Raw genomic sequence first — 25,072 nt, forward strand, 5'->3', positions numbered from 1 at the left:
AAGTCTTTATAATATGGTTTACTTCTCTATAAACTCAAACTCATAAAGGAGATTTATCTTCTGTTACCATAGAATACATGGACAGTAATGAATACAATTGCCGACTTTGCTTGTTTTCTAAGGTGGAATTTAAGAAGGCCCATTGCCCAACATGACCCTTAGCTGTTTTTACCATATACCATAGCCACAGTTGTGCCACTGGCATTGCTTAACCACTTCCCATTCAGGCCAAGTCTGACATTTCTCTCCTTCATGTAAAATTCATAATTTGTTTGCTAGAAAATTACATAGAACCCCCAAACATTATATATGTTTTTTGTTTTTTTACCAAAGACCCTAGAGAATACCGCACACAGTATTTGCGCAGCAATTTTTCGAACACTTTTTTCATGGTTTTAAAAAAAAAATTAAAGTTAGTCCAATTTTTTGCATAATGTGAAAAATGAAGTTATGCAGAGTAAATAGATACCTAACTAGGGATGAGCTTCGTGTTCGAGTCAAACATACGTTCGACTCGAACATCGGCTGTTCGCCCGTTCGGCGAATTCCGAAAGTTATGGGCCGTTCGCACCAAATTCGTGTGGCGCTCACGGCCCACAATGCACTGCAATGGCGCAGTGCATTGCTGGCTCATGATTGGCCAAGCATGCACTGTGACCCCACATGCTTGGCCAATCACAGCGCCGGCAGCGAGGAGAGCCATGATTGGCCACAGGCAGGATGCCTGTGGCCAATCATAGCTCAGGCTGTGTAGTACACGCCCCACACTATATAAGGCCGCCAGCGCGGCGGCCTTGGGTAGTGTGTTGGCATCTGTAGCAGTTAATGGGTGTTCTGTGTACCTTCAACACAGTATACACCGATCGTTAGCGGCCGATTTTTCGTTCTTGCTCTTCTGTAGTGGTTGTTGTCTGCGTGCCCTGACCGCAGTATACACCGCTATATTCACCTATATATCTAGCGATATATCTATCTTTTATAATAGAGCTGTCAGTCAGTGTTAGGAGATTGTGCGTGCTGTCTGCGTGCTCTGAAAAAGACGGACGGCAAAACAAATTATACAGGGGTGATAACCCTTCCCTATGTTTTCCAAAAAGCTTAAAAATCGTTTTTTTGACTGGAGCTACACTTTAAAAATGTACCAGTTGAAAATTACAAACCGATTCAACTTAACACAACAAACCTACACAGTCCCTGTCTTGTTTGCACCGCCTGTATACTGCTGTTCTGAGTATATAGGGCCTGGGGGGCCACACGTATTTCCTTTTTTTAATATGGGTACGGGGTTCCCCTTAATATGCGTACAAGACCCAAAGGGGCTGGTAATGGGCAGGGAGGGCTACCCATGCCATTTTTCTCAATGATTTTCAACCATATTGCAGGAACCAGATATATCCGCAAGCAGCTTTAAATGACGTTATTTCCGTTAAATGTCATTTTGTGCAGGGACTGTTCTAAACACCGGAAACACGTGGCACTTCACAGGCATACTACAGACACCCCCCAGGCACCATATTTAAAGGAATATTTCACTTTTTTTTTTCATTTTAATCGTCATTAAAATCAGTGCTCCCGCCAAAACGGCCGTTTTTAAAAGGTTTTTTTGAAGTGACCCATGTCCCCTGGGGCAGGAGCCAGGTCCCCAAACCCTTTTTAGGACAGTATCTTGCATATTGGCCGTTAAAATTAACACTTTTAATTTAGAACGTTCGAGTCCCATAGACTTCAATGGGGTTCTAACGTTCGTACGAATTTGGGGTCCGTTTGAAAGTTCTGGTGCGAACCGAACCGAGGGGTGTTCGGCTCATCCCTATACCTAACATGTCACGCTTTGGCAATGCTTTAAAAAAAATTCTGGTTACATGTTTTACGTTACAGAGGAGGTCTAGGTCTAGAATTATTGCTCTCACTCTAACGTTCGTGACGATACCTCACATGTGTGGTTTGAACATCGTTTTCATATGTGGGCGGGACTTACATATGCGTTCGCTTCTGCGTGCGAGCACATGGGACAGGGGCGCTTTAAAATTATTATTATTTTTTATTGTTTATTTTACTTTTCTTTTTTTAGTTTGACACTTTAAAAAAAATACATACAATTTTGATCACTTTTATTCCTATTACAAGGAATGCAAACATCCCTTGTAATAGGAATATGGCATGATCGGCCCTCTTTACAGTGAGATATGGGGTCAATAAGACCCCACATCTCACCTCTAGGCTGGGAAGCCTGAAATCAAAATAAATAAATAAACATTAACAAATAAACGTTAACATTAATAAGATTAAAGCAGTAGTAAACCGCACCAATTTATTTATTTTTTAAATCCTGCAAGGTAAAGGCATAATGTGCTAGTATGCATTGCATACTAGCACATTATGAAATACCCTAAAATGAAGCCCTTCAGCTCTGCACTGTCACCACTGACAGGCGCTTCCATCTTCACCCGATCTTCCTTCCAGGTTTGCGTTCTCTGCCCGTCTGATTGGCCTTGCCACAATGACATCACTTCTGCGCATGTGCATGGGAGTCGTGGACCACAGCACAGAGCTCTGAAGGGACAACACAAGTATACTGTCCCTTCAGAGTTTATACGCCGGTGATGTCACAGGCTGCATGCATTGTGAATATGTCCAAAGCCATGCAGATTTAGGAGATTTTCACTGTACCTACAGGTAAGCCTTATTATGGGTTTACCTGTAGGTACAAGTGCCAAAAAAGGGTTTACTCCCACTTTAAAGTGGCTGAGACAGCAGCAGGAGCCATTGCCCCCCATTGCTGTCAATCACAGCCAGTGAACCAATGAGGAGAGAGTGGGGCAGGGCCGAGCCACAGCATTGTGTCTTGTGGACGCATAGAGCAGGGCTCGGGAAGTACAAACCAGTGCTACCATAGCAAGTGGCTTGCTATTGGGGGTACTGGTCAAGGGGGAGGAACCAGGAGCGCTGGCGGGGGGACCTAAGAAGAAGAGGATTGGGGCTGCTCTGTGCAAAACCATTGCACAAAGCCGGTAAGTATGACTTGTTTTTTTTTTTTTTTTTAAAGCCAAACCTCTAATACCATTTTAAATGAACGCTCCAGGCTAATATAAACATTAACAATCAATACAGCTCTGACATGGTTAATAAATAATTAAATGTAATTTTTTAAATGCAAGCAGTTACTAGAATCACTTGCAATCTCCTGTACAGCAGAGTTCAATCTGGGAGAGGGCAAAGCAGCACAAGGAGCCAGTCAGTTGCTTATGTGCTAACAAGGGACATACAAGGGATAGAAGGTGAGAACACAGTGACATAGAGATGAGTGTGTCAGTTTGCTGCTTCTCTTTTCACTGTCTAGCCACAGCCTGGAACGGGGACAAGATCTGTAAGTTACTTTACTGCAGTTGGGAAAAATTGGATCTGTTGCCCTCCCACGCAGGGCTTTGCGATGTGTCAGAGCTGTAAATATCTCAGGACTGGATGGACAGGTAAAGCAGCACAGTGACTTAGTGGTTCGTACTTCTGCCTTTTAGCACTGGGGTCTCTGGTTTGAATACCAGGGAGAACACTATCTGCATTGGAGTTTGCATGTTCCCTCTCGAGTCCCTGACCTGGAATAAGAATGAAGTCAGCGAAGTCTGGGCTTCTGCCCCAAGTGCTTGGTCAAGGTCAGGCATACCCTGGGTAGTGTAGCCAAGACTTACACCCCAAGAGCCTGCACCTAAACAAAATTGGAAATGGGAACTCCCACTCTTCTGTTGTCACAGGCTCCCTTGCAGGGGGACACAGCTCACCTGTTTAGGGTTTCAATTTTTCGTCCAGGCGATGCTGTTGTGTACAAATCAACCCCACTCACTTTATCTGTGAAGTGGAAACCTCTTTGACTTAGCTGCTTGGAAAGAAAGTGACATTTGCAACATAAGCTCTTAAGTGGTATTAAACCCAAACCTATACATTATAATTTATTATATATCATTATATTGCATTCCAGTTTTTAGATGTAATGGCTACATTAGTTAGGCTTTTTTTCTTCTTCTAATTTTATCTGATAACCCAGCCAGCAAGTCTGTTGTTTTTCACCACACATACTCTCCAGAAAAAGTGGTCCTTACAAAAAAAAGGGATACAGAGCTATGTGATCAGTGGCGTAACTATAACCTTCAGGGCCCCGATGCAGGAAACCATGGCCTAAGTGGATGGCCGCATATGAAGGAACCAATTTAAAAAACATCAATTACAGCCACTGTGCCCATCAAACGCCACCACTGTACCATCAAACGCCACCACTGTACCATCAAATGTCACTACTGTGCCCATCAAACTCTGCCACTGTGCCATCAAACTCTGCCGTTGTGCCCATCAAGCTCTGCCGCTGTGCCCATCAAATGCCAACGCTGTGCCCATCAAATGTTGCCAGTGTACCCATCAAATGCCGTTACTGTGCACATCAAATGCTGTTGGTGTGCCCATCGAATGCTGCCACTGTGAATCCCCACCACCCGTTTGCTGTCTGCCCACCACTTACCCTGTCTTGGTGGGGCAGCGGGTAACGGCCATGAGCGGGGTCCTCCATGCATCTCCTGCCATCCTCATCTCCCATCCTCTTCTCCTGATGTCTATCGTTTCAGCCAGTCAGTGATGGGTAACAGACCCGCACATCTGATTGGTGGAGAGGCGGTTCAGTGTTAGGAAAGTGAATATTAATTCACTTTTCTAACACACCTGGGTAGACTGTGAGCGTCAAGCATGGCGCTCGCAGTTCACCTTTTTTGAAGCCTATTAGAGCCCATGGCTCTAATCAGGTGCTGCAAAAACATCCCCTGCCGCTGTAATTCAGGCACCCGGCACCCCAAAAGGGACCAGACACCTAAATACGGGGGTGGAAGCGGTGGCCATGGATAGATTCATGCTATGCTATGCATGAATCTATCCATTGGTCATAGAGGGGGTGGAACCTGTGCACCCTTTTGGATGCACCGCCACTGATAAACACATGCACATTCACATACATACATATGCATACATGCACACTCACATACATGCACACACACATGCATACATACACATACGGTACATATATGAACACACACACACACATACATGCTCTCACACACACACATACAAGCATGCTCACACACACACATACAAGCATGCACACACACGCACATACAAGCATGCTCACACACACACACACACGCACATACAAGCATGCTCACACACACCCACACATACAAGCATGCTCACACGCACACATACAATCATGCTCACACACACACAAACATGCTCACACACACACATACATGCATGCTCACACACACATACATGCATGCTCACACACATACAAGCATGCTCACACACACGCACATACAAGCATGCTCACACACACGCACACACATACAAGCATGCTCACACACACGCACATACAAGAATGCTCACACACACGCACATACATGCATGCTCACTCACACACACAAGCATGCTCACACACACACACACATACACACACATACATGCATGCTCACACACACACACACACACACACACACACACACACACACACACACACACACACATACACACACATACAAACACAAATACAGTAGCTAGTCTTATAAAAAAAAAAACAGCAGACATTTACCTTGGCTCTTCCTGCCGGGTACTGCACTGTAGGGGGAGACAAAGAGCACACACTGTGCTTTCACTAAAGGCTAATGTGAGGAGCTCCCCGCATAGTGCCGATTTCAGTTCGGCTGATGATCAGGGAGCTCCTCTCAGCCTCCCCTCCTATGGAAGAGTACAGGGGGCCCTCAAGGGCCCGTTGCAGCAAGGGGCCCGGTCGCAATGGCGATCTTGGCGACCCCTATAATTCCTCCACTGTATGTGATATATCAAACACTCAAGTGAAAAAAATATATATAATTGCATTGGACAATGCACAAATGAATGTTGGAGCAACTTGCATTCCCAAACAAAGAATATAAATAGTAAAAAATATATAAATTAAATACTTGTTGTCAAGCAAGTGCTGTGACAGAAATATAAAAAAAAATCTTAATTTCAGCAAGTCCAAATATGTATATATTCAAAACTTATTTTCAGCAAGTCCATATATATATATCATATAATGTCCCATAAAGTGACTCTGTGATGATGATCCAAATAATATTAACCATGACTCCACACAAGTAACCTGGCCCCCCCGTTTGACTGCACTCACCTCCAACAGCACAGCACAATTAAGTTTGGTCCACAAAAGCAGCTGAACCACCTCTGGGCTCTAAGTAGCAGGATTTACAGGCTCCCCCAGGTGTAATCCAAAGATGGTATCCTCAATTTAAAATACAAAAGAGGCCAGTGCATTACTGTTTAAATATCACGTGTCTTCCCCCTGAGGAAGACATGTGATCACCCTGTGTCGTCACGCATAGGGGAGGGGTGGAGGAGATAGTCACTTGCTCTCTGAGATAGCTGCTGATACACACAAGCCTGCGAACCATTTGGAGAGGATTTTAACATTGTATGTTTTCTATAGCCTGGTGCACTGCAAGCACCCATAAAGTGTGAGTACCCTGGTATTTACCTACAATAAATTTCTATATTTAAACAATAATGCACTATCTGGCCTCTTTTGTATTTTAAATTGAGGATACCATCTTTTGGATTTAGTGATTCTAAATCTTCTATTGCATTAAACACTCCCCCCGCCTCCCCCCAAGACTGACAATGCTGCTTTCTGCTGTGCCTTCTGTGCTCAGTAATATAGAAGGGGTGTGTTACTGGCCAGATCACCAGGGGAAAACAGAGGGAAAAAAGCCAAAATAAAGAAAACAAATGCAGCCACCACATCTAATTACTGGTAAACTGCAAAATACAGTAGTACCTTGGATTACGAGTATAATCCATTCCAGAAGAATTCTTGTAATCCAAAGCATGCGCATATCAAAGCGAGTTTCCCCATAGGAATCAATGGAAACTCAGATAATTCGTTCCATTGTCACTGCTAGTATATGCAGCACTGCATGTGGCCAGAGGTGGGGGGGCGCCAGAGACACTTGCAAACACTCAGAGAAGCTCGGTTTCCAAGTGTCTCCAAGCGACACCGGCGCCCCCGCAGCTCTGGCCAAATGCGGTACTGCACTCCCCAGAGGCACCAATCCTGCTCGTCTTGCAAGACAATGTTAGCAAAGCGAGTAAGGATTTATTTTTTAAAACGGCTGATATTGCGAAATGCTCTTAAACCACGTTACTCGCAATCTGAGGTTTTGCTGTAATACATTTTTGGTTTGGGGTTTATTAGCGCTTTCAGAAGCAAAGAACACCACAACCCACACTATTTTCCCAGGAGACATACAGTATTGAACCTGGCCATGTTAAAATCTGAATAATGGACCCTATGTTTTTTGGCACAGTTGCAGTGGTTCCTGGACAACATTAGCAGTTCACATATCAGCTGATTTATTTAGCTGAATTTTGATGGGAATCTCAGTATAGCAATACAAGATCTGTAATTGCTGTCTTTGGAGGTGTCGGCTTGGAACTGTCAGTCTTATTCTTGATTTACTATTTAGTGAGTCAGTGACCTAGAACAAGCGTGTGCCTATCGGATGTCCCAACACCTTATATACACATGGCCTAATCCAGGTCAATGACTCACAAGGTAATAATGGAGGGGCAAGTATATATAAGCATTTTATATACAGTATGTGCATCTCCTTATTATCACTTTCTCCCTAATGCCGTATAAATGTGAAATCAGGTCATTGTAATCTGGCCAAGTTTAATAAAGTAGCTGCCTTCTGCAATATTGCCTAAACGTTGTTTTGTATGGGGTGAGAAGGTTCATAAACCATTACCGTGTTTAATTCAATGATTTACAGGTCGGCGGTGTTTTCCATTCATTAAATCCAGGGTATAAACATTTGTGTAAAGCATTGTCCTGAGCCCCGTGACACCAATCTGATTCTTATTACCATCTAATAAACAGAAAACAGTGAAGGTCACGCCTTTTACTTGATTACATCATAATGAGTCACCTCTTCTGAAATGGTAAGCGGCCCCTTACTGCAATTCAGTGTAATGGTAAACCGCCATTCCTATTCCTGTTTTGCCTTCAGCAGAAAGAGTGAAATGTAATAATGTAAACAGAATATTGTAGCCAGATGCCCTTAGTATATATGACTTTTCCAGTTCTCTGGCAAATATCCCAGCATAATATTATTATCGTGAATGTAAAAACGAAGTGAATGTTTCTTCAGTCGCACACAGGATAGCCGTATTCGTAAAAAATGTGTACAAAAATGTTTGCCGTATATAAATATCCATCCTTTTCCTCTCTCTCTATTGTGTCTTATATTCCCGGCCATATACTAGCAGCCACTCAATTATTACTGTGCACCAAGAATAATACAAGAATAAACTACACTGCATATAGTTACATAGTAGGTAAGGTTGAATACAACTGACAACAGTCCATCCAGTTCAACCTGTGTTGGTGCATGTGAGTTTGTGTAGATCAGGGGTACTCAAGCGCCACATGGGGCCCACAGCGTCCTCTGATGTGGCCCGCCATCTCCTGCTCTGAGATGGCAGGTTGGCAAGCCCAGATCGCGGGTTCCTGAAGGTTGAAGAACAGAGTTGGCGCTAGAGGATACAGAGCCGATGCTTCCTGTATAGCATCGGCTCCTATCAGAGGTGGAGTGATACCAAATGTACTCCGCCTGTGACAAGAGCGATACAGGAAGCATCGTCTCTGCTCTCTACTGCAGCCACCTGCTTCCTCTAGCGCCGGCTCCTGTCACACTGATGCTCGGGGATAGTGGGTCGGGAACAAGCCAGCAGTACCAGCCAGAAAAATGTTGGGCACCCCTAGTGTAGATAATAATTTCCCATATCCCTGTATATTGTGTTTGCTAAGATGCACATCCAAGAGTCTTTTAAAACTATCAATACTTCCTGCTGACACCACTGATTGTGGAAGAGAGTTCCACATCCTTCCACAACCGCCCTGACAGTGAACAACCCCCTACGCAGCTTAAAGGGGTTGTAATCCTATGCATTAAGGCGAAAAAACACCTGGCAGTGACCGGCCCCCCAGCCCCCCCCCCCCCCATTTTAATTTCCTGAGCCCTGGAACTTCATCCGGTGACTTCATATCAGTGATAATGTCAGCTGACATAAGATCCGCTAAAATCAGACGTATGGTGATACATTCACATCAGTCCTATTGGATCGGATTAGATCTGATGAAAACGGACATGCTGTCTGTTTTTATCCGATACCTCCATAGGAATCAGCGGCGCTCTGACAGGCCCCTCCCCGCTCAGTGAGCAGAGACAAACCTGTCACCCGCCGGCTCAGCGGAGATCAACGGTGAGACCTACTGCTGAGCTGGCGGACCCCGCTGAGCGGACCCCCCTTGTGTGATTGAGGCCTAATTGTGTATACACTAACATAGTTCTGCATTAAATTGTGTCTTTTAGATATACTGAGAGTTCAGGTCTAACTGTATTGAGTTGCATATAACTCAATCTAAAGCTTGGCTCAGGTCTATGCAGCTCTGCAAGCTGCGTTCGCATGGAAAATGGTGCCTGCACCATTTTTAAACCAATCGCATGGCACCTTTTCACCAGGTGATTTCCCGCAACCAAAAATGCGCTGCTGTTTCAGATGTATGGTGGTACCATCAATAATAAAGGAATGAATGAAATAAATAAAAATGATCTGGCTACCGATTGTTGCAAGAACAGGTGCAATTTACCCCTTGGCAACCTGCAAGTGTAAACCTATCGTACATTTTTTCTGTATTAAAAAATAAATAAACATAACAATTGAGTATACATTTTCACTTTACCACAATCATAGAGATGATGTTAGCAGTTTGTCGATTTATTTTTTGTTGTGTCTTTCTCTCGAAGTAGCCGTTATTTATTGTATAATTTATCAGTGAACCACTGCCTTCTGTCTGATACTTTCATCCACTGCTGTGAACATAAAATATAGCACGTCTCTGGTTAACACATACATTTTTAATTGTGTGCATATTTGTATTCAATTTAGAGATGTGTGGATTAACCACTAGAGGGAGTTCTGCATTTTGTGCATTTTGTGCTATCACTCACACAGGGATTTGTCATGACTTTTCCGAATTGGTTGACTCGCATTGCCAGAAAAAGTAGCAAAGGTCAGTCAATTTTGTAGGACTGCAACGCAGGAAGCAAGACCTTTGTATGTATTGAGAACATATGGCTACTCCTCCATGTACATATATGATGGCAAATTATTGATAGAAAAAAGGTTGTTTTTTATTTTAACATTACTGTGCATTTATAATACTTATGTCAAGCTTTTTTACATATACAGTATACCGTATTTATCGGCATATAACACGCACAGGCGTATAACACGCACCTTCATTTTAGGAGGGAAGGTTCAGGAAAAAAATACTTAAATATTAAATAAAGAACCTTGAAGCAAAAAAAGGGTCAGTGGCCATCAACGCAGCCTGATCAGTGCCCATCTGCAGCCTCACAATTGCCCACAAATGCCCATCGGCAGCCTCACGGGTAGTGTTTAATGCAATACAAAAATTTAGAATCACTAAATCCAAATATGGTAGCCTCAATTTAAAATACAAAAGAGGCCAGATAGTGCATTATTGTTTAAATATAGAAATTTATTGTAGGTAAACACAAGGGTACTCACACTTTATGGGGGCTTGCAGCGCACCAGGCTATAGAAAACATACAATGTTAAAATCCTCTCCAAATGGTTTGCAGGCTTGTGTGTATCAGCAGCTAGCTCAGAGAGCAAGTGACTGTCTCCTCCGCCCCTCCCCTATGCGTGACGACACAGGGCAATCACATGTCTTCCTCAGGGGGAAGACAGCTGATATTTAAACGATAATGCACTATCTGGCCTGTATTTTAAATTGAGAATACCATCTTTGGATTACACCTGGTGGAGCCTGTAAATCCTGCTACTTAGAGCCCAGAGGCCTCACCATTGCCATCAATGCAGCCTGATCAATGCCCATCTTCAGCCTCACCATTGCCATCAATGCAGCCTGATCAATGCCCATCTGCAGCCTCAACTCAGATAACTGCAGCCTCGGAGGGGACAGAGAGAGGGTGGGACGAGCGCTGTCAGCTTACATACAACGAGAATCTCCTGTTTAATCGGTGACCTATTTAATACAAAGTCCCGCCTCATGGACTGGCTTTTACAATAGACAGAACAGTGGTCCAATGCTGGCCCAGGAGACAGGACTTCCTATTACGCTGAGTAAACAGGAGATTCTGTTTACTCAGAATAAGATGAGAACTGGGAGGGCTGATTAAACTCTTTGGGATAACACAGGCTGAGTGAACAGGACATCTCTGAATTTCTGTCAGGATCAACAGGGATTAATTGAATAGATGTAACAATATGCTTTCAGTATTGCTATATAGTTAATGATCTATGAATTGAGGGGGCGGACCTTTCCATTTCAATCGTTTTTATTGGTAATTTTTCAACATTAACACAAAAGCGTAATACACTATGGAAAGCCCACTTTGGCCCAACATATTAAGGAAGTGGGTACATACAAGAAAAAGAAAGACAAAGTCAAACAGTCCAATAACTGTCGGACCCATGGGTGGCTTCCCACTCATTGGTCAGGTTGTCAGGTTACTGAAGATGTAAAATCCGAGCAGTAGAAAATGAACCTGAGTATCATTTACATCATCCCAACAGGAGGGAACTATTGAGTAATAAAAAATAAATAAGTGTAAAGAAATAATATGCGCAGTGTGGGGGCGGATCTTTCAATCATCTGCCTGTAATCCATCAATAGATTGTGTTTTATTCATAGGATCTATAGTATGGTTTCTATGAATGGAATAGATCGGTGGAAATGCAGTCGTAGGCACTATGGATCAGCTCCATCGCCTCTATTAACTCTCGCTGCACTGGAAGATCATGACGGGGGGGGGGGGGAATCGAAGAAGGATTTATATAGAAGGCGACAGCCGCAATTGATCATAAGTGATGTCCCATGTGCTGCTTGTAAACCTAACGTGAAATATGAACAAAGCCTTCTATACTGTGTGCTTGTCTCAATTAAAAGCACTAAGTGTAATTTCCATCTACTGCTTTGTTGATCAGCATGAGTCACTTCTGACAAGTTTTCTTGACACCAAGAGAAAAATGGTGACAGGGGAGGGACCTTCAGATGATTGACAGCCTCAGTTCATGCGTGCTGTGCGAAGGGGGGGGGTGTCACTTCCCTTCCCTCTAATCCGTTTTCAGACCTCTCCTCACTGAGCTCTGCAGAGTATAACTTTAGCTCTCTGCCTCCTTTTTTTCTGACATCTTAGGCAAGCTTTATAAATTCTTGACTTTGAACAGATGTATAGAAGAGAAGACTGCAGATAAACAGGTACAATTTATGTAGGAGGATTTGTTTAATCTCTGTGTATCACCTGAGGATACTCCTTTCACTGGATATATGTAAGGGTTTACAACCACTTTAACCACTTGCCGACCACTGCACGCCAATATACGCTGGCGCAATGGCAGCAGTGGGCAAATGGGCGTACCTGTACATCCCATTTAATTGGCGGGGCTAGCCTAGCGGGTGCGTGCAGCGTGACAGCGTGACCGTGCCCACGGGACTGGCAGACTCGATGTCCGCAGGTCTCCCGGTGATCGTGTTACAGAGTGGAAGAATGGGCACATGCTTTTGTAAAGAAGTGTCATCGGGAGTACTGATTGCTGTCATGTGCGTGGAAGCCCATCCCCCCACAGTTAGAATCATTCCCTAGGACACACTTAACCCCTTGATCGCCCCCTAGTGGCTAACCCCTTCCCTGCCAGTGTCTTTTACACAGTAATCAGTGCATTTGTATTGGACTGATCGCTGTATAAATGTCACTGGTCCCAAAATAGTGTCCAATGTGTCCGCCATAATGTCGCAGTCACGATAAAAATCGCAGATCGCCACCATTACCAATAAAAACAAAATTAATAATAAAAATGGCATAAAACTATCCCCTATTTTGTAGACGCTATAACTTTTGTGCAAACTAATCAATATACGCTTATTGCAGTTTTTTTTTTTTTTTTTTTTTTTTTACCAAAGATATGTAGAAGAATACATATTGGCCTAAACTGAGGGAAAAAATATTTTTTTTTATATATTTTTGTGGGATATTTATTATAGCAAAAAGTGAAATGAAATTTTGTTTGGGTGCAATGTCACATGGCCACGCAATTGTCAGTTAAAGCGACGCAGTGCCGAATCTCAAAAAGTGCTCTGGTCTTTGGCCAGCAAAATGGTCCGGGGCTTAAGTGGTTAAAATCAGAAGACACCGATGCGCCATTTTGATGTAAACTGCTAAGATAAAGCACAGACATTACAGTATTAGGGCTGATTAATAACACTTCTCTTGAATCACACCGAAGAAGTAAATGTTCTGAAACCAATATATCTGCTTCCTAATTTTCTTTTCCTGCAAGATTTGATTAAGAGCAATTCCAAGTAACAAGTAAAACTAATAGGTGAACTGCAAAGACTGTCTAGAAAAGACTGCAGCTTTACCATTTCATTTCCTTTAGCCCTGGTTCACACTGACTGCGGGAATGAAATTGTACGGGTTCAGCTGAATAATTTCATTCCCGCATGTCAGTCCCGACATCGGCGATTACAGAGACATCTGCGCAGGTTTTTTTTTGAGGCTTCTCCCACCCCCACATATATACACGCACGAATATAAACACATGGGTCGGGCGCCTACGCATGAAAACGTCAATTGCGATACACATGTTACATATCACTACGCCAGCCAGAGTGAGAGCAATAATTTTAACACACGACCACCTCCGTAACACTAAACTGATACCTATAGGGGGCTTTTGAATCGTTGATTATAGAAATTATAGGGTACTGAAGTTTGACGCCATTTCACAGGCACACAAAAATTTAAGGTTTGGCATGTTGGGTATCTATTTACTCGGTGCAACCTCATCTTTTATATTTTACCAAACATTTGGGTAATGAATTGCATTTGTTTGCCCGTACCTTTGTGGTAATATCGTGCAACATACAAAATTGGAACTACCATGATTTTTTTTCTAGGATGTCTGCTTTCAGGAAATATATAATATGTGTGGGTTTTGTGTAATATTCAGGCCTAAAATTATTTTTTAAATGTGTGCAAAAAAATGGAAAAATGGCTCTGGCAGCGAAAGGGTTAAATGCAATGACATTGATTTACTAAAGGAATTAAGGCTGTTCACCTAGCAAAGTTAATGATAGTGAATAAGATAAAGCGGTGTTCATTTAATATATCTATGCAAGTTAAAGTGGTTGTATACCCACTTTTTTAACTTTTACCTACAGGAAAGCCTATAATAAGGCTTACCTGTAGGTAAAAAAAATATCTCCTAAACCTGTACGGTTTAGGAGATATTCCCCTCGGTATGCGCCGCTGACTGCAGCGGCGCATGCGCACAAGGGGGTTCTCTCCGTGAAAATCCGGCAGCGCTCGTCCGGCCGGATTTAAATCTCCCGTGCGCATGCGCGGGAGTGACGATATCGCGGCTCCGGCCACTCACAGCGCCGGAGCCGCGATACCCGGAAGAGACGCCGAGGGAGCATGTCGGCTCCCTCGGCGTGGATCGGGCGAGATGTCGGGGCCTCGTTCTAAGGTAAGTATTTCATAATGAGCTAGTATGCGGTGCATACTAGCTCATTATGCCTTTTGCTTTGCAGGTTTAAAAAAAAAAAAAAAAAAATTGCGGGTTTACTACCGCTTTAAGGGGAAAAAACAGGATATTTGCTAGCATGTGGTGGGTATTCAAAGTGAAAAGAGATTCATCTTATGTACACATTAACCTCCCTGGCGGTATGATTCAGTCTGGAATTAGGTGCTGAAAGCGGTACAATTATTTTGCATGGAAATCTGGCGTTTTATTTTGTAGTCCTGTAATTTTTAGGAATAACGCTCTTAAATCTCTTCAAACCAGAGTCTAGCAGACATCCCGGGTATGATAAAGTTTATAATATAATAAAGAATAATAAAAATTATTCAATAATGTAATTAAATCCTAAAACACTGAAAAAGGGACACGTTTTTGTTGCTATGGACAATCTCCAAATTCCAGGCAGAAAAAACAGCATTTATAATATAAAAGTGCATGCAGGGCACTGCACTGACCACTAGGGACAAGGGGGGTGTGTAATTTTTTAATACAGCACTGTAATCTGTAAGATTACAGTGCTGTGTGTGTTTTGTGTCTTTTTACTTTTTTGAGTTTGCCGCCGTTCTCCGCTCCCGTGCGCTGTAACGTCGCAGGGAACAGAGCTCGGCGGCATTCGGCACTGTGAATCGAGCGGAGGACAGCTCGATCACACAGCACGGCAGACATCGCTGGATCCAGGGGACAAGGTAAGTAAGTCTCACTGTGTCCTCCCCTGCATCCAGCGAAGCGATCCCGAGTCTGGCTCGGGGTTACCGCTCCTATCAGTAAAATCCTAATCCGAGACAGACTCGGGATTACCGCTAGGGGGGTTAATAACAATGTTGAAATTATTATATTATATACATTATAATATTTACATTATTACTATCCCTCTCTCTCATTCTCTCTCTCTCCCTCTATATATATGTATACACACACACTTTTTTAATACTTTTGAAAGTACCATTGTAACATTTATTAAAATATTTTTGGCAGGCTCAATGGCTATCCCCAAGAAGCCCCCGCAGTAACATATGGCACCTACCGTGGATCCCGGAGGATCAGGAAACTCCTTAAAAGACGTGCTGATGTAAATTCTCCAATTCCTGAAAAAGATGAGATCAGTGAAAAAGAAACAAGTAGCACTGGAGATGTTGGCATGGAGAACCATGATTTGTTACCAGAGAATATGAGTATGGAACCAGTCACATGCAGAAGTTCTGAGGAGGAGATGCCACCATCCAAAATGCTAATAAAGATGAAGATGCAACCAAAGGTCCAAGCTACAACCCAAAATGGGGAATCTAATTCACAAGTTGAAGTCTTGGAGCAAAATGCAGAAGGCGGTTCTGTAGTTTCTATTCTAACAAAAACTGATGAAAATAATTTACATAAAGATGAGGACTTGAAACAAAATGCAGAAGACGGTTCCATAGTTTCTGTTCTCTCCCAAAATGGTGAATATAATTTACATAAAGGTGAGGACTTAAAACAAAATGCAGAAGCCGGTTCCCTAGTGTCTGTTTCTAACTGCAAAAATGAATCTAATTCATATAACGTTGACTTAATTCAAAAGCCAGAAGTTAATTCTATGATGTCTGTTTCAAACCAAAAAGATGAATCTTTCTCACATAAGGTTGAGGACTTAAAAGAAAATGTTGAAGTAAATTCTTCAGTTTCATGGAGCCAAGAGCCAACTTTTATAGAGAGGTCAACCATTTTAGATGATATTGAAGAAAGCACCAAAGAGAACTCAAAAATATCTAATGATGTACAGATACATGCTGAGAAAAAATCAGATATGTCAGTGGATTTATCACTCGATAACATAAACAGTTCAAAGATTTACAAAGAATTTGTTCCAAATTCAGAGAAAAATGCAAATATTTCAGAAGATCTACAGCCAAAAGCTGAAAAAAAATCAAGCTGTTCAGTGGAACCGGTTTCTACAGCTCTCTTTAAGATTTCTAGTGATTTACTTCCAAATCCCGAGAAGATGTCAAACATTTCAGAAAACCTATCCGTAAATGCAGAGAAGAACTTAAACAGTTCCAAAGATCCTCAACTGAAATGTTATAATAAATTGAATTTTAATTCAGATTTGTCACCACAAAATGACAATAGCTCAAAGATTTCTGTTGATGTTCAAGAAAATTCAGAGAAAGAATTAGAAATGTTAGAGGATCTACAACCAAATGATCTGCAAAAAAACTCAGTTGAAAGCATGGCAATTTCTGATGATGTACAAAGAAAAGAAGAAGAAAGCCCAAATGTTTTGGAAAATCTTCAGACAAATTCTGAGCAGACTTCTAAAATCTTAGAGACTTTGCAACCAAACAAAGATGAAAGCCCAAAGAGTCAATATGAATTAAAGCAAGAATTAGACATGTTAGAGGCTCTACAACCAAATGATCTGCAAAAAAACTCAGTTGAAAGCATGGCAATTTCTGGTGATGTACAAAGAAAAGAAAAAGAAAGCCCAAATGTTTTGGAAAATCTTCAGACAAATTCTGAGCAGACTTCTAAAATCTTAGAGACTTTACAACCAAAAAAAGATGAAAGCCCAAAGAGTCAATATGAATTAAAGCAAGTGTTTGAGAAAAGCTCAGAAACTGCTGAAGAAAATGTTATAGATTTTCAGCCAATAGCCACAGAGAACACAGAAACTGTAAAAACATCAGAAAATGTCTCACTGCTTCCAAATCATCTAAATTTAAGCTCCAAAGAAGATGTAGAAATTCAGGAGAATCGGCAGGTCATCCCAGAAAACAGCACAAGTATCTCTGTGGATCCATATTTAAAGGACCTTAAGTTAGCTGTCAGTTCACAGAGCTCTCAGGAAAATCCTTCTTCAAATGTTTCAGAGGACCTACAGACACATACTAGTAGTAAAAAGGAACTAAGAGAACACCAAAGTGAGCAGAAAAACAATGAGAAGCATCTTGAGAAAGTTGAAGAAAAATTAGAGAGACTTGTGAATTCTGTAGGCGTCATATCAGAAATCAAAATGAACACTGGGAGACCATTAACCTCTGATAAAGGTCCAACTCAAGAGGCAGCCTTTAATGCACAAAGCAACTTTGATAATCAGCAGAGATTAATCAAAGAATACGCACCGCTGATCGAAGTAGAAAATTTGAGAGGAAAAGAAGAGCTCCAGCTAAATGTACAGGAGAACAAAAGTATTTCAGAACAATCACAAACCAAAGTTGAAGAAATGCCAAAGATCACTGCAAATCTACAGCCTTATGAAAATATGCATTTAGATATCCAAAAAGACTTTCAAGAAACAGATGAAAACTGCAAGCTTGAAGAAGCAAATACTGATGTCATTTCTGAATCTACAGTAGGTCCTACAATAAAGAGTAGAGATACTGAACAAGAAATTTTCACAAATGGTAACTTCACAGAGAAGGACAATTTTCCAAATGAACAGGTTAAATCAATGACCATGGACAAAAAAATAGTAAATGCACAGCCCAGTCTGAAGGTTTCAGAAGAACCTCAAACAAAGGCAAATGAAATCCCAATGATTATAGAACAGCATCAAAAAAAAATTGAAATTTGTGATAATGCATTAAATGAATTTAACATGGCACCACTTGCAAATAATGACACATCAGTGACCATTTTAGTTAATGAAAATGCTCAGGGTGGCATATCAGATGTGAATCCTGTGCCAGAAACCTTTTTAAATAATGGTTCATCTCATATAACAGAACCTGCCAGAAATGTCTCTTTTGACAATGGTATTGAGTGCCAATCGCCTTCTCCAACTATATCTGGTTCTCCATGTTCTACTGATGGCACTGACATAAGATTTGACAGCCCTCTACCTCTTTCGGATGCCATTGACTCAGGGATGGTTTCATCACAGGCATACACACCAGAAGAACAAATGACCATTAAAATATTTCCTCCTGAAATATTCAACAAAAGCATATCTGTTCCTTTTATTATTGACCAAGAGGATAAAAGAACTGAACACGTTGAGCCCGAAATTGAAAATGTGGAAAACCCTCTACTTGTAGCTCCCCTTCTTGATAATGCTGTCAGAAAAAATGAGCCATTAATAGAGGAAACAGAAAGCCAGACAGGAGCGAATAGCTCAACAAGAGTATTTTTGGAAGACAGTGGTGTGGCAGATATGTATGGGGATGTGTCCGATAGACTTTCAACAAATGATAGAATTAAAGTAAATGTGAATTCAGATGTTTATGTTGCCAAAGTGTCAGTAAAATCTGTTAACATTGAAGAAGTAAAACTTTCTCCTTTCGAATTCCATTCAGATATAGTATCAATAGGTAAAGTTGAAAGCGCAACATTTGAGAAAGAGCTGATACGCTTTCCAAACTCTTCACCTCCACCTCAGGAGCCAAAATATGACAGCAAATTCAAAGATTCAAATTTTACATTTCAAAAGGATGAACTGGAAGAAAACGTCACAAATTCAGAAGTGCCTTCTGACATCAATGAAAAAGACTTAACTGTGAATAATGTTGTTCTGTCTTTTCATGAATCCAGCCAGTTTTTGGATTGCAATAATTATGAAAAATCCCCACACAGCTGCTACATGGAAGCTGAAAGGTTGCCAGCATTAAACAAAATAGATGTAGTTGAGAATGTTGTAAACTTGTTTTCGAATGACTGCGTCGGTGATAATATTCCACAGCACACATTTCTAGAAAAAGGTTTACCAGTGTTACCAGATAAATCATCTGATGTACTTATAGAAAATCTTAAAAATAACAATTTGACAATCGATACAAGTGATGACATCATAAACATTTCACTCCAGACCAACACATCAGAAAATGACTTAACAAATGAGTCACTGATGTCTGATGATTCACACTGGGAGCTACAAAGCTGTGATTCACTTTCAGACTTCCATCCAAACGGCGATTCGACTCATAAAGAACCAGTAAAGGAGAACGATATAATACTTCAGTCTACATTTCAAAAGGATGTAAACTTCACAGATGACATTAAATCTTCAGACTTTGCAACTTCAAAAATGTCTCTTCCAAGCACAGAGCATTCAGAGATATCCACGGAATTGTTTGATAAAAAAGCCAATGAAATAATTTTCTCAGTATTGCATTCTGCCATTGATGAATTTCAGAACTTAAATAAAAACCATGCAAATGCACTTAGTTTAGGTACAGTTAAGGAAACATTAGCTGAGAAACATTTATTCCAGATGGTGAAGGACTATTCTTCTGAAGATGAAGCAGAAGCCCCAGAGAAATCCAGCAAAAATATGCAGAGTCTGACCACTGATCCATGTATATCAATTGTAGCATCAGGATTAGTAAATGATGTTATAAATTCATCAAAACAGTGCATGCAAAGTATTTTGGACAAAAACATTATTACAAATAATAGCTGCACACAGACATCTATGGCTAGTGTAAATGGCCCAGATGAGAACCATAGAAACCCAAAAAACAAAACAATTTTTTTGTTAGATATTGACAGTCCGGTACTTTTCAGTTCTTATGAAGTCAACTCTAATGTACTGCTACCAACTCCAACAAGTGGTTCAGTTGAAGGGACTAAGGAGAACAATGGGTTCAAATGGGTAGGAGATACTGAGGGCATGTTGAATGACTCCAGATACCTAGATGGAGAGAAATCACAAAATGGAGTTAGTGGGCAAGATGACAGCTATACTAACTTGGAAGCATTGATACAAGGTGATACAGAGAATAAAAATGTGATGTTTGATTTAGGACTTGATGGAGACCAAGGAGGCTTTTACTCTAAATCTCTTCAAACTGAAGGTTCTATGACCACACCCGTTATGAATAATAAAAGTGAGAATATGAGCATTTCTGAAACAGATGGAATTGATCCTTTTCAGTTTTCCCTGTATAATAGTAAATATGTTGAAATTGAAAGTGATGATGAGGAAGAATATGGTGATAATGGACATGCCAGTGCAACTGACTTATTTCTGACTGTACCATCAAGGCGTGTGAAGATTTATCCCTTTTCTCTCTCTCCGATATATGAGGACGATAGCTCTTGTGAAGATGCTGCATCCAGTAACAGCTCACCAAGGCATAAAATGGGAACAACAGGTAGCGGTTCTAATGATCATACATCAATTTTATCTCTACTGCAGTCTGTTTCAGATCGCTTAAAGGAGGCCAACATAGAAGACATGTGTTTTGGAGGAAATTTGACATCTCTCAGTGAAGCAGCTACTGTCAGTGCCCTGGATAATACAGATGCATCAGGGACAGGGGAAAATATGGCTGCTCCAACTAAGTCAAATTCTGATGCTCAGAAAATGCTATTGGAGGAAACACATGGAGGGAAAAAATCTGGTTTGTTCATTACAAAAGCAGAAAACAAGGTGAATTCAGGTTCTGGCCGTCAGTCTTTATTCCTAAATTTAGCCTCACATTCTTCTACAGTTGGTGCAAAACCCTCTGTAGAAAATAGCCCAAAATCAACTCCTGAAAATGAACCTTCACCATCAACATCAATTGAGTCTAGCTTCATTCGAAATAAAGATCTGTCTCCAGCTGCTGCTCCTGTGACTCCTCTTTCTCCATTACAAAAGGTGACAGATTCTGGATTGTCCTCTCTAAAACCTGAAATAAAATGTCAGCCCAGAATGTCATCCCAAAGTGTTTACTATCAGTATTTCCATTCTTCTCAAAACGACTCGCATAGTAAAGAAAATAAGGAAAGCCCCACTGAAGAAAAAGTAGATTTACCTACAAAAAACGAATCCAAGGAAACAGAAGATCTGTTAACGGTAAGAACTGTTTCAGTGGGTTAAAAGAGTCCACTCAAAAGAGGTATACTTTAGTTTATAGTACCTGCTTCACAGTTACACCACCTGGGTCTTTTTTTTTTCTTAGGGCCTGTTGGTGAGATCTTTTTACGATATGGCACTGCGTCGTTTTAACTGACAATTGCGATGTCGTGCAACAATGTATCTAAACAAAATTGACATCCTTTTTTCCCAGAAATAGAACCTTCTTTTGGTGGTATTTGATCATAACCAGCAGCCAACCGACTCCCCATCAGCACTCTCAGTCAATGGCTGAGATCTCTGATCGGAGTGTTCTGGAGGAGGGGGCCGCCCCCCTGTCAACAGCTCAGAAGGGGAGATTGCTGTACTAACGTTGGATCGTTAGTACAGTGGCTCTGACAGGAGCTGTCAGTGATGATTTTGGTATACTTACAGAGCAATTAATTTAATTTCACTCCTAGTGGTAGAACAATGGAAGGTAAATATGTGCCATCTGGGAGGACAAAATTAGAGTACAAGTGTTGCTTTGCCCTGTGTAGGCAAAGCATAGATTTACTTTTGGTTCATTGATCTACAGTCTTGCCATTATGAGGAATTCCCACTCTCTTATTGGATTTTTTTCATTTATTTTTGACTTTTTGGTATACTAGAGGGGTTGGAACACACAAAACTAAATGGCAGATAGGAATAGAGCCAGAAATAATAGTAGGAAGATCTCGCTATTGCAAGATCCAAGACAGATATGAAGACAGTGGCTAAAGCAGCCAAACTGGCCTGATGTATAACTAAAATATCACTTTTGGGATTGTGGGCCTTTAAAGCAGTATTAAACCCAAAAACAAATATTTATTATATTGCCGTTTACCAGTTCTTAGATGTGATGGTTGTATTGGTTTCCTTCTTAAGCTTTCTTTATTCTATTTTCGTCTAGTGATCCAGCGAGGAAGTCTATTTTTTATTTCAAAAGCACAAGCTCTCTAGCAGAATTGATCAGTTTACATGGATAAAACAAACCACTTAACATTGGAAGGGGTGATTAAAATGATCAGCTTTTATTTATTAATGCAAAACTTTTTTTACCAAAAGGAAAAAAAAACAGTTTGCTGTAACTGATTATAAAGTGTAAGCTTTAATTTGTTAAAGGTTCTAAATATGCTAATACAGGCAGAGGCGGCTCTAGGCTTTGTGAGGCCTTAGGCAAAACTTGGACGTGAGGCCCCACTCACGCCAATAATGGGATAAATAATTCAAGTGATAAAAAAATAACGGTGTGCCCCCCCACAGCGCTGACGACTTCCTTTCTCTGCTTTCCTGCTGACTGCTGTGGGGGATAGTCAGGATGGAGGCAGGAAAAAGGGGATGGTAAATGTAATTTACCAGCCCCTATCTTTGCTAAAAGAACACAGTGAGTGATCGGTACTGATCACTTACTGTGTATATTCATAACTGAAGCACAGTAAACTGTATTTACTATGCTTTAGTTTATGAATTAACAAGAGCCTCTGTCTCCTGTTCATTCATCTGCAGTGCATCTGAGGTTAAAGGGAAAGGAACTGGGGAATGTATGTCCTCTGTCTCTTTCTCTGTCTCAATAGTGAGACTTCAGGGGTCCATTTAGACCCCTGAAATCTCACAAAAGAAACCAAAAGCGGTGCGGAGTGTATGGAGGTGGGTGATATGTACATGAAAGGGGTATGGAGTGTATGGAGGTGGGTGGTATGTACATGAAAGGGGTGCGCAGTGTATGGCGGTGGGTGGTATGTACATGAGAGGGGTGCGGATTGTATGGAGGTGGGAGGTATGTACATGAAAGGGGTATGGAGTGTATGGAGGTGGGTGGTATGTACATGAAAGAGGTGCGCAGTGTATGGCGGTGGGTGGTATGTACATGAGAGGGGTGCGGAGTGTATGGAGGTGGGAGGTATGTACATGAGAGGGGTGCAGAGTGTATAGAGGTGGGTGGTATGTACGAGAGGGGTGCGAAGTGTATGAAGGTGGGAGGTATGTACATGAGAGGGGTGCGGAGTGTATGGAGGTGGGTGGTATGTACGAGAGGAGTGCGAAGTGTATGAAGGTGGGAGGTATGTACATGAGAGGGGTGTGGAGTGTATGGAGGTGGGTGGTATGTACAAGAGGGGTGCGGAGTGTATGGAGGTGGGTGGTATGTATAAGAGGGGTGCGGAGTGTATGGAGGTGGGAGGTATGTACATGAGAGGGGTGCGCAGTGTATGGAGGTGGGAGCTATGTACATGAGAGGGGTGTGGAGGTGGGAGGTATGTACATCAGAGGGGTGCAGAGTGTATGGAGGTGGGTGGTATGTACATGAGAGGGGTGTGGAATGTGTGGTATGTACATGAGAGGGGTGCGAAGTGTATGGAGGTGGGAGGTATGTACATGAGAGGGGTGCAGAGTGTATGGATGTGGGTGGTATGTACATGAGAGGGGTGCGGAGTGTATGGAGGTGGGTGGTATGTACATGACAGGGGTGCGGAGTGTATGGAGGTGGGAGGTATGTACATGAGAGGGGTGCGGAGTGTATGGAGGTGGGTGGTATGTACATGAGAGGGGTGTGGAGTGTGTGGTATGTACATGAGAGGGGTGCGGAGTGTATGGAGGTGGGTGGTATGTACGAGGGGGTTGCAGAGTGTATGGATGTGGGTGGTATGTACATGAGAGGGGTGCGGAGTGTATGGAGGTGGGTGGTATGTACATGACAGGGGTGCGGAGTGTATGGATGTGGGAGGTATGTACATGAGAGGGGTGCGGAGTGTATGGAGGTGGGAGGTATGTACATGAGAGGGGTGCGGAGTGTATAGAGGTGGGAGGTATGTACATGAGAGGGGTGCAGAGTGTATGGAGGTGGGAGGTATGTACATGAGAGGGGTGCGGAGTGTATGGAGGTGGGAGGTATGTACATGAGAGGGGTGCGGAGTGTATGGAGGTGGGAGGTATGTACATGAGAGGGGTGCGGAGTGTATGGATGTGGGCGGTATGTACATGAGAGGGGTGCGGAGTGTATAGAGGTGGGAGGTATGTACATGAGAGGGGTGCAGAGTGTATGGAGGTGGGAGGTATGTACATGAGAGGGGTGCAGAGTGTATGGAGGTGGGAGGTATGTACATGAGAGGGGTGCGGAGTGTATGGAGGTGGGAGGTATGTACATGAGAGGGGTGTGGAGTGTGTGGTATGTACATGAGAGGGGTGCGGAGTGTATGGAGGTGGGTGGTATGTACGAGGGGGTTGCAGAGTGTATGGATGTGGGTGGTATGTACATGAGAGGGGTGCGGAGTGTATGGAGGTGGGTGGTATGTACATGACAGGGGTGCGGAGTGTATGGATGTGGGAGGTATGTACATGAGAGGGGTGCGGAGTGTATGGAGGTGGGAGGTATGTACATGAGAGGGGTGCGGAGTGTATAGAGGTGGGAGGTATGTACATGAGAGGGGTGCAGAGTGTATGGAGGTGGGAGGTATGTACATGAGAGGGGTGCGGAGTGTATGGAGGTGGGAGGTATGTACATGAGAGGGGTGCGGAGTGTATGGAGGTGGGAGGTATGTACATGAGAGGGGTGCGGAGTGTATGGATGTGGGCGGTATG

The 25,072-nt window shown here is 42.2% G+C and overlaps 1 protein-coding gene across 1 annotated transcript in view; it reads left to right on the plus strand.

Moving 5' to 3' along the window:
• CRYBG3 (crystallin beta-gamma domain containing 3) overlaps positions 1 to 25,072 on the plus strand; it is a 252,163-nt gene that overhangs the window by 124,962 nt on the left and 102,129 nt on the right. The window contains exon 4 of the mRNA XM_077480179.1: positions 15,700 to 21,475. Coding sequence (XP_077336305.1) covers positions 15,700 to 21,475 — 5,776 coding nt within the window. The remainder of the gene's footprint in view (positions 1 to 15,699; positions 21,476 to 25,072) is intronic.

The sequence above is a fragment of the Lithobates pipiens genome, unplaced genomic scaffold (genome assembly GCF_037356315.1).
Source record: "Lithobates pipiens isolate NorthernLeopardFrog02 unplaced genomic scaffold, aLitPip1_a1.2 Scaffold_16, whole genome shotgun sequence".
NCBI lineage: Eukaryota > Metazoa > Chordata > Amphibia > Anura > Ranidae > Lithobates > Lithobates pipiens.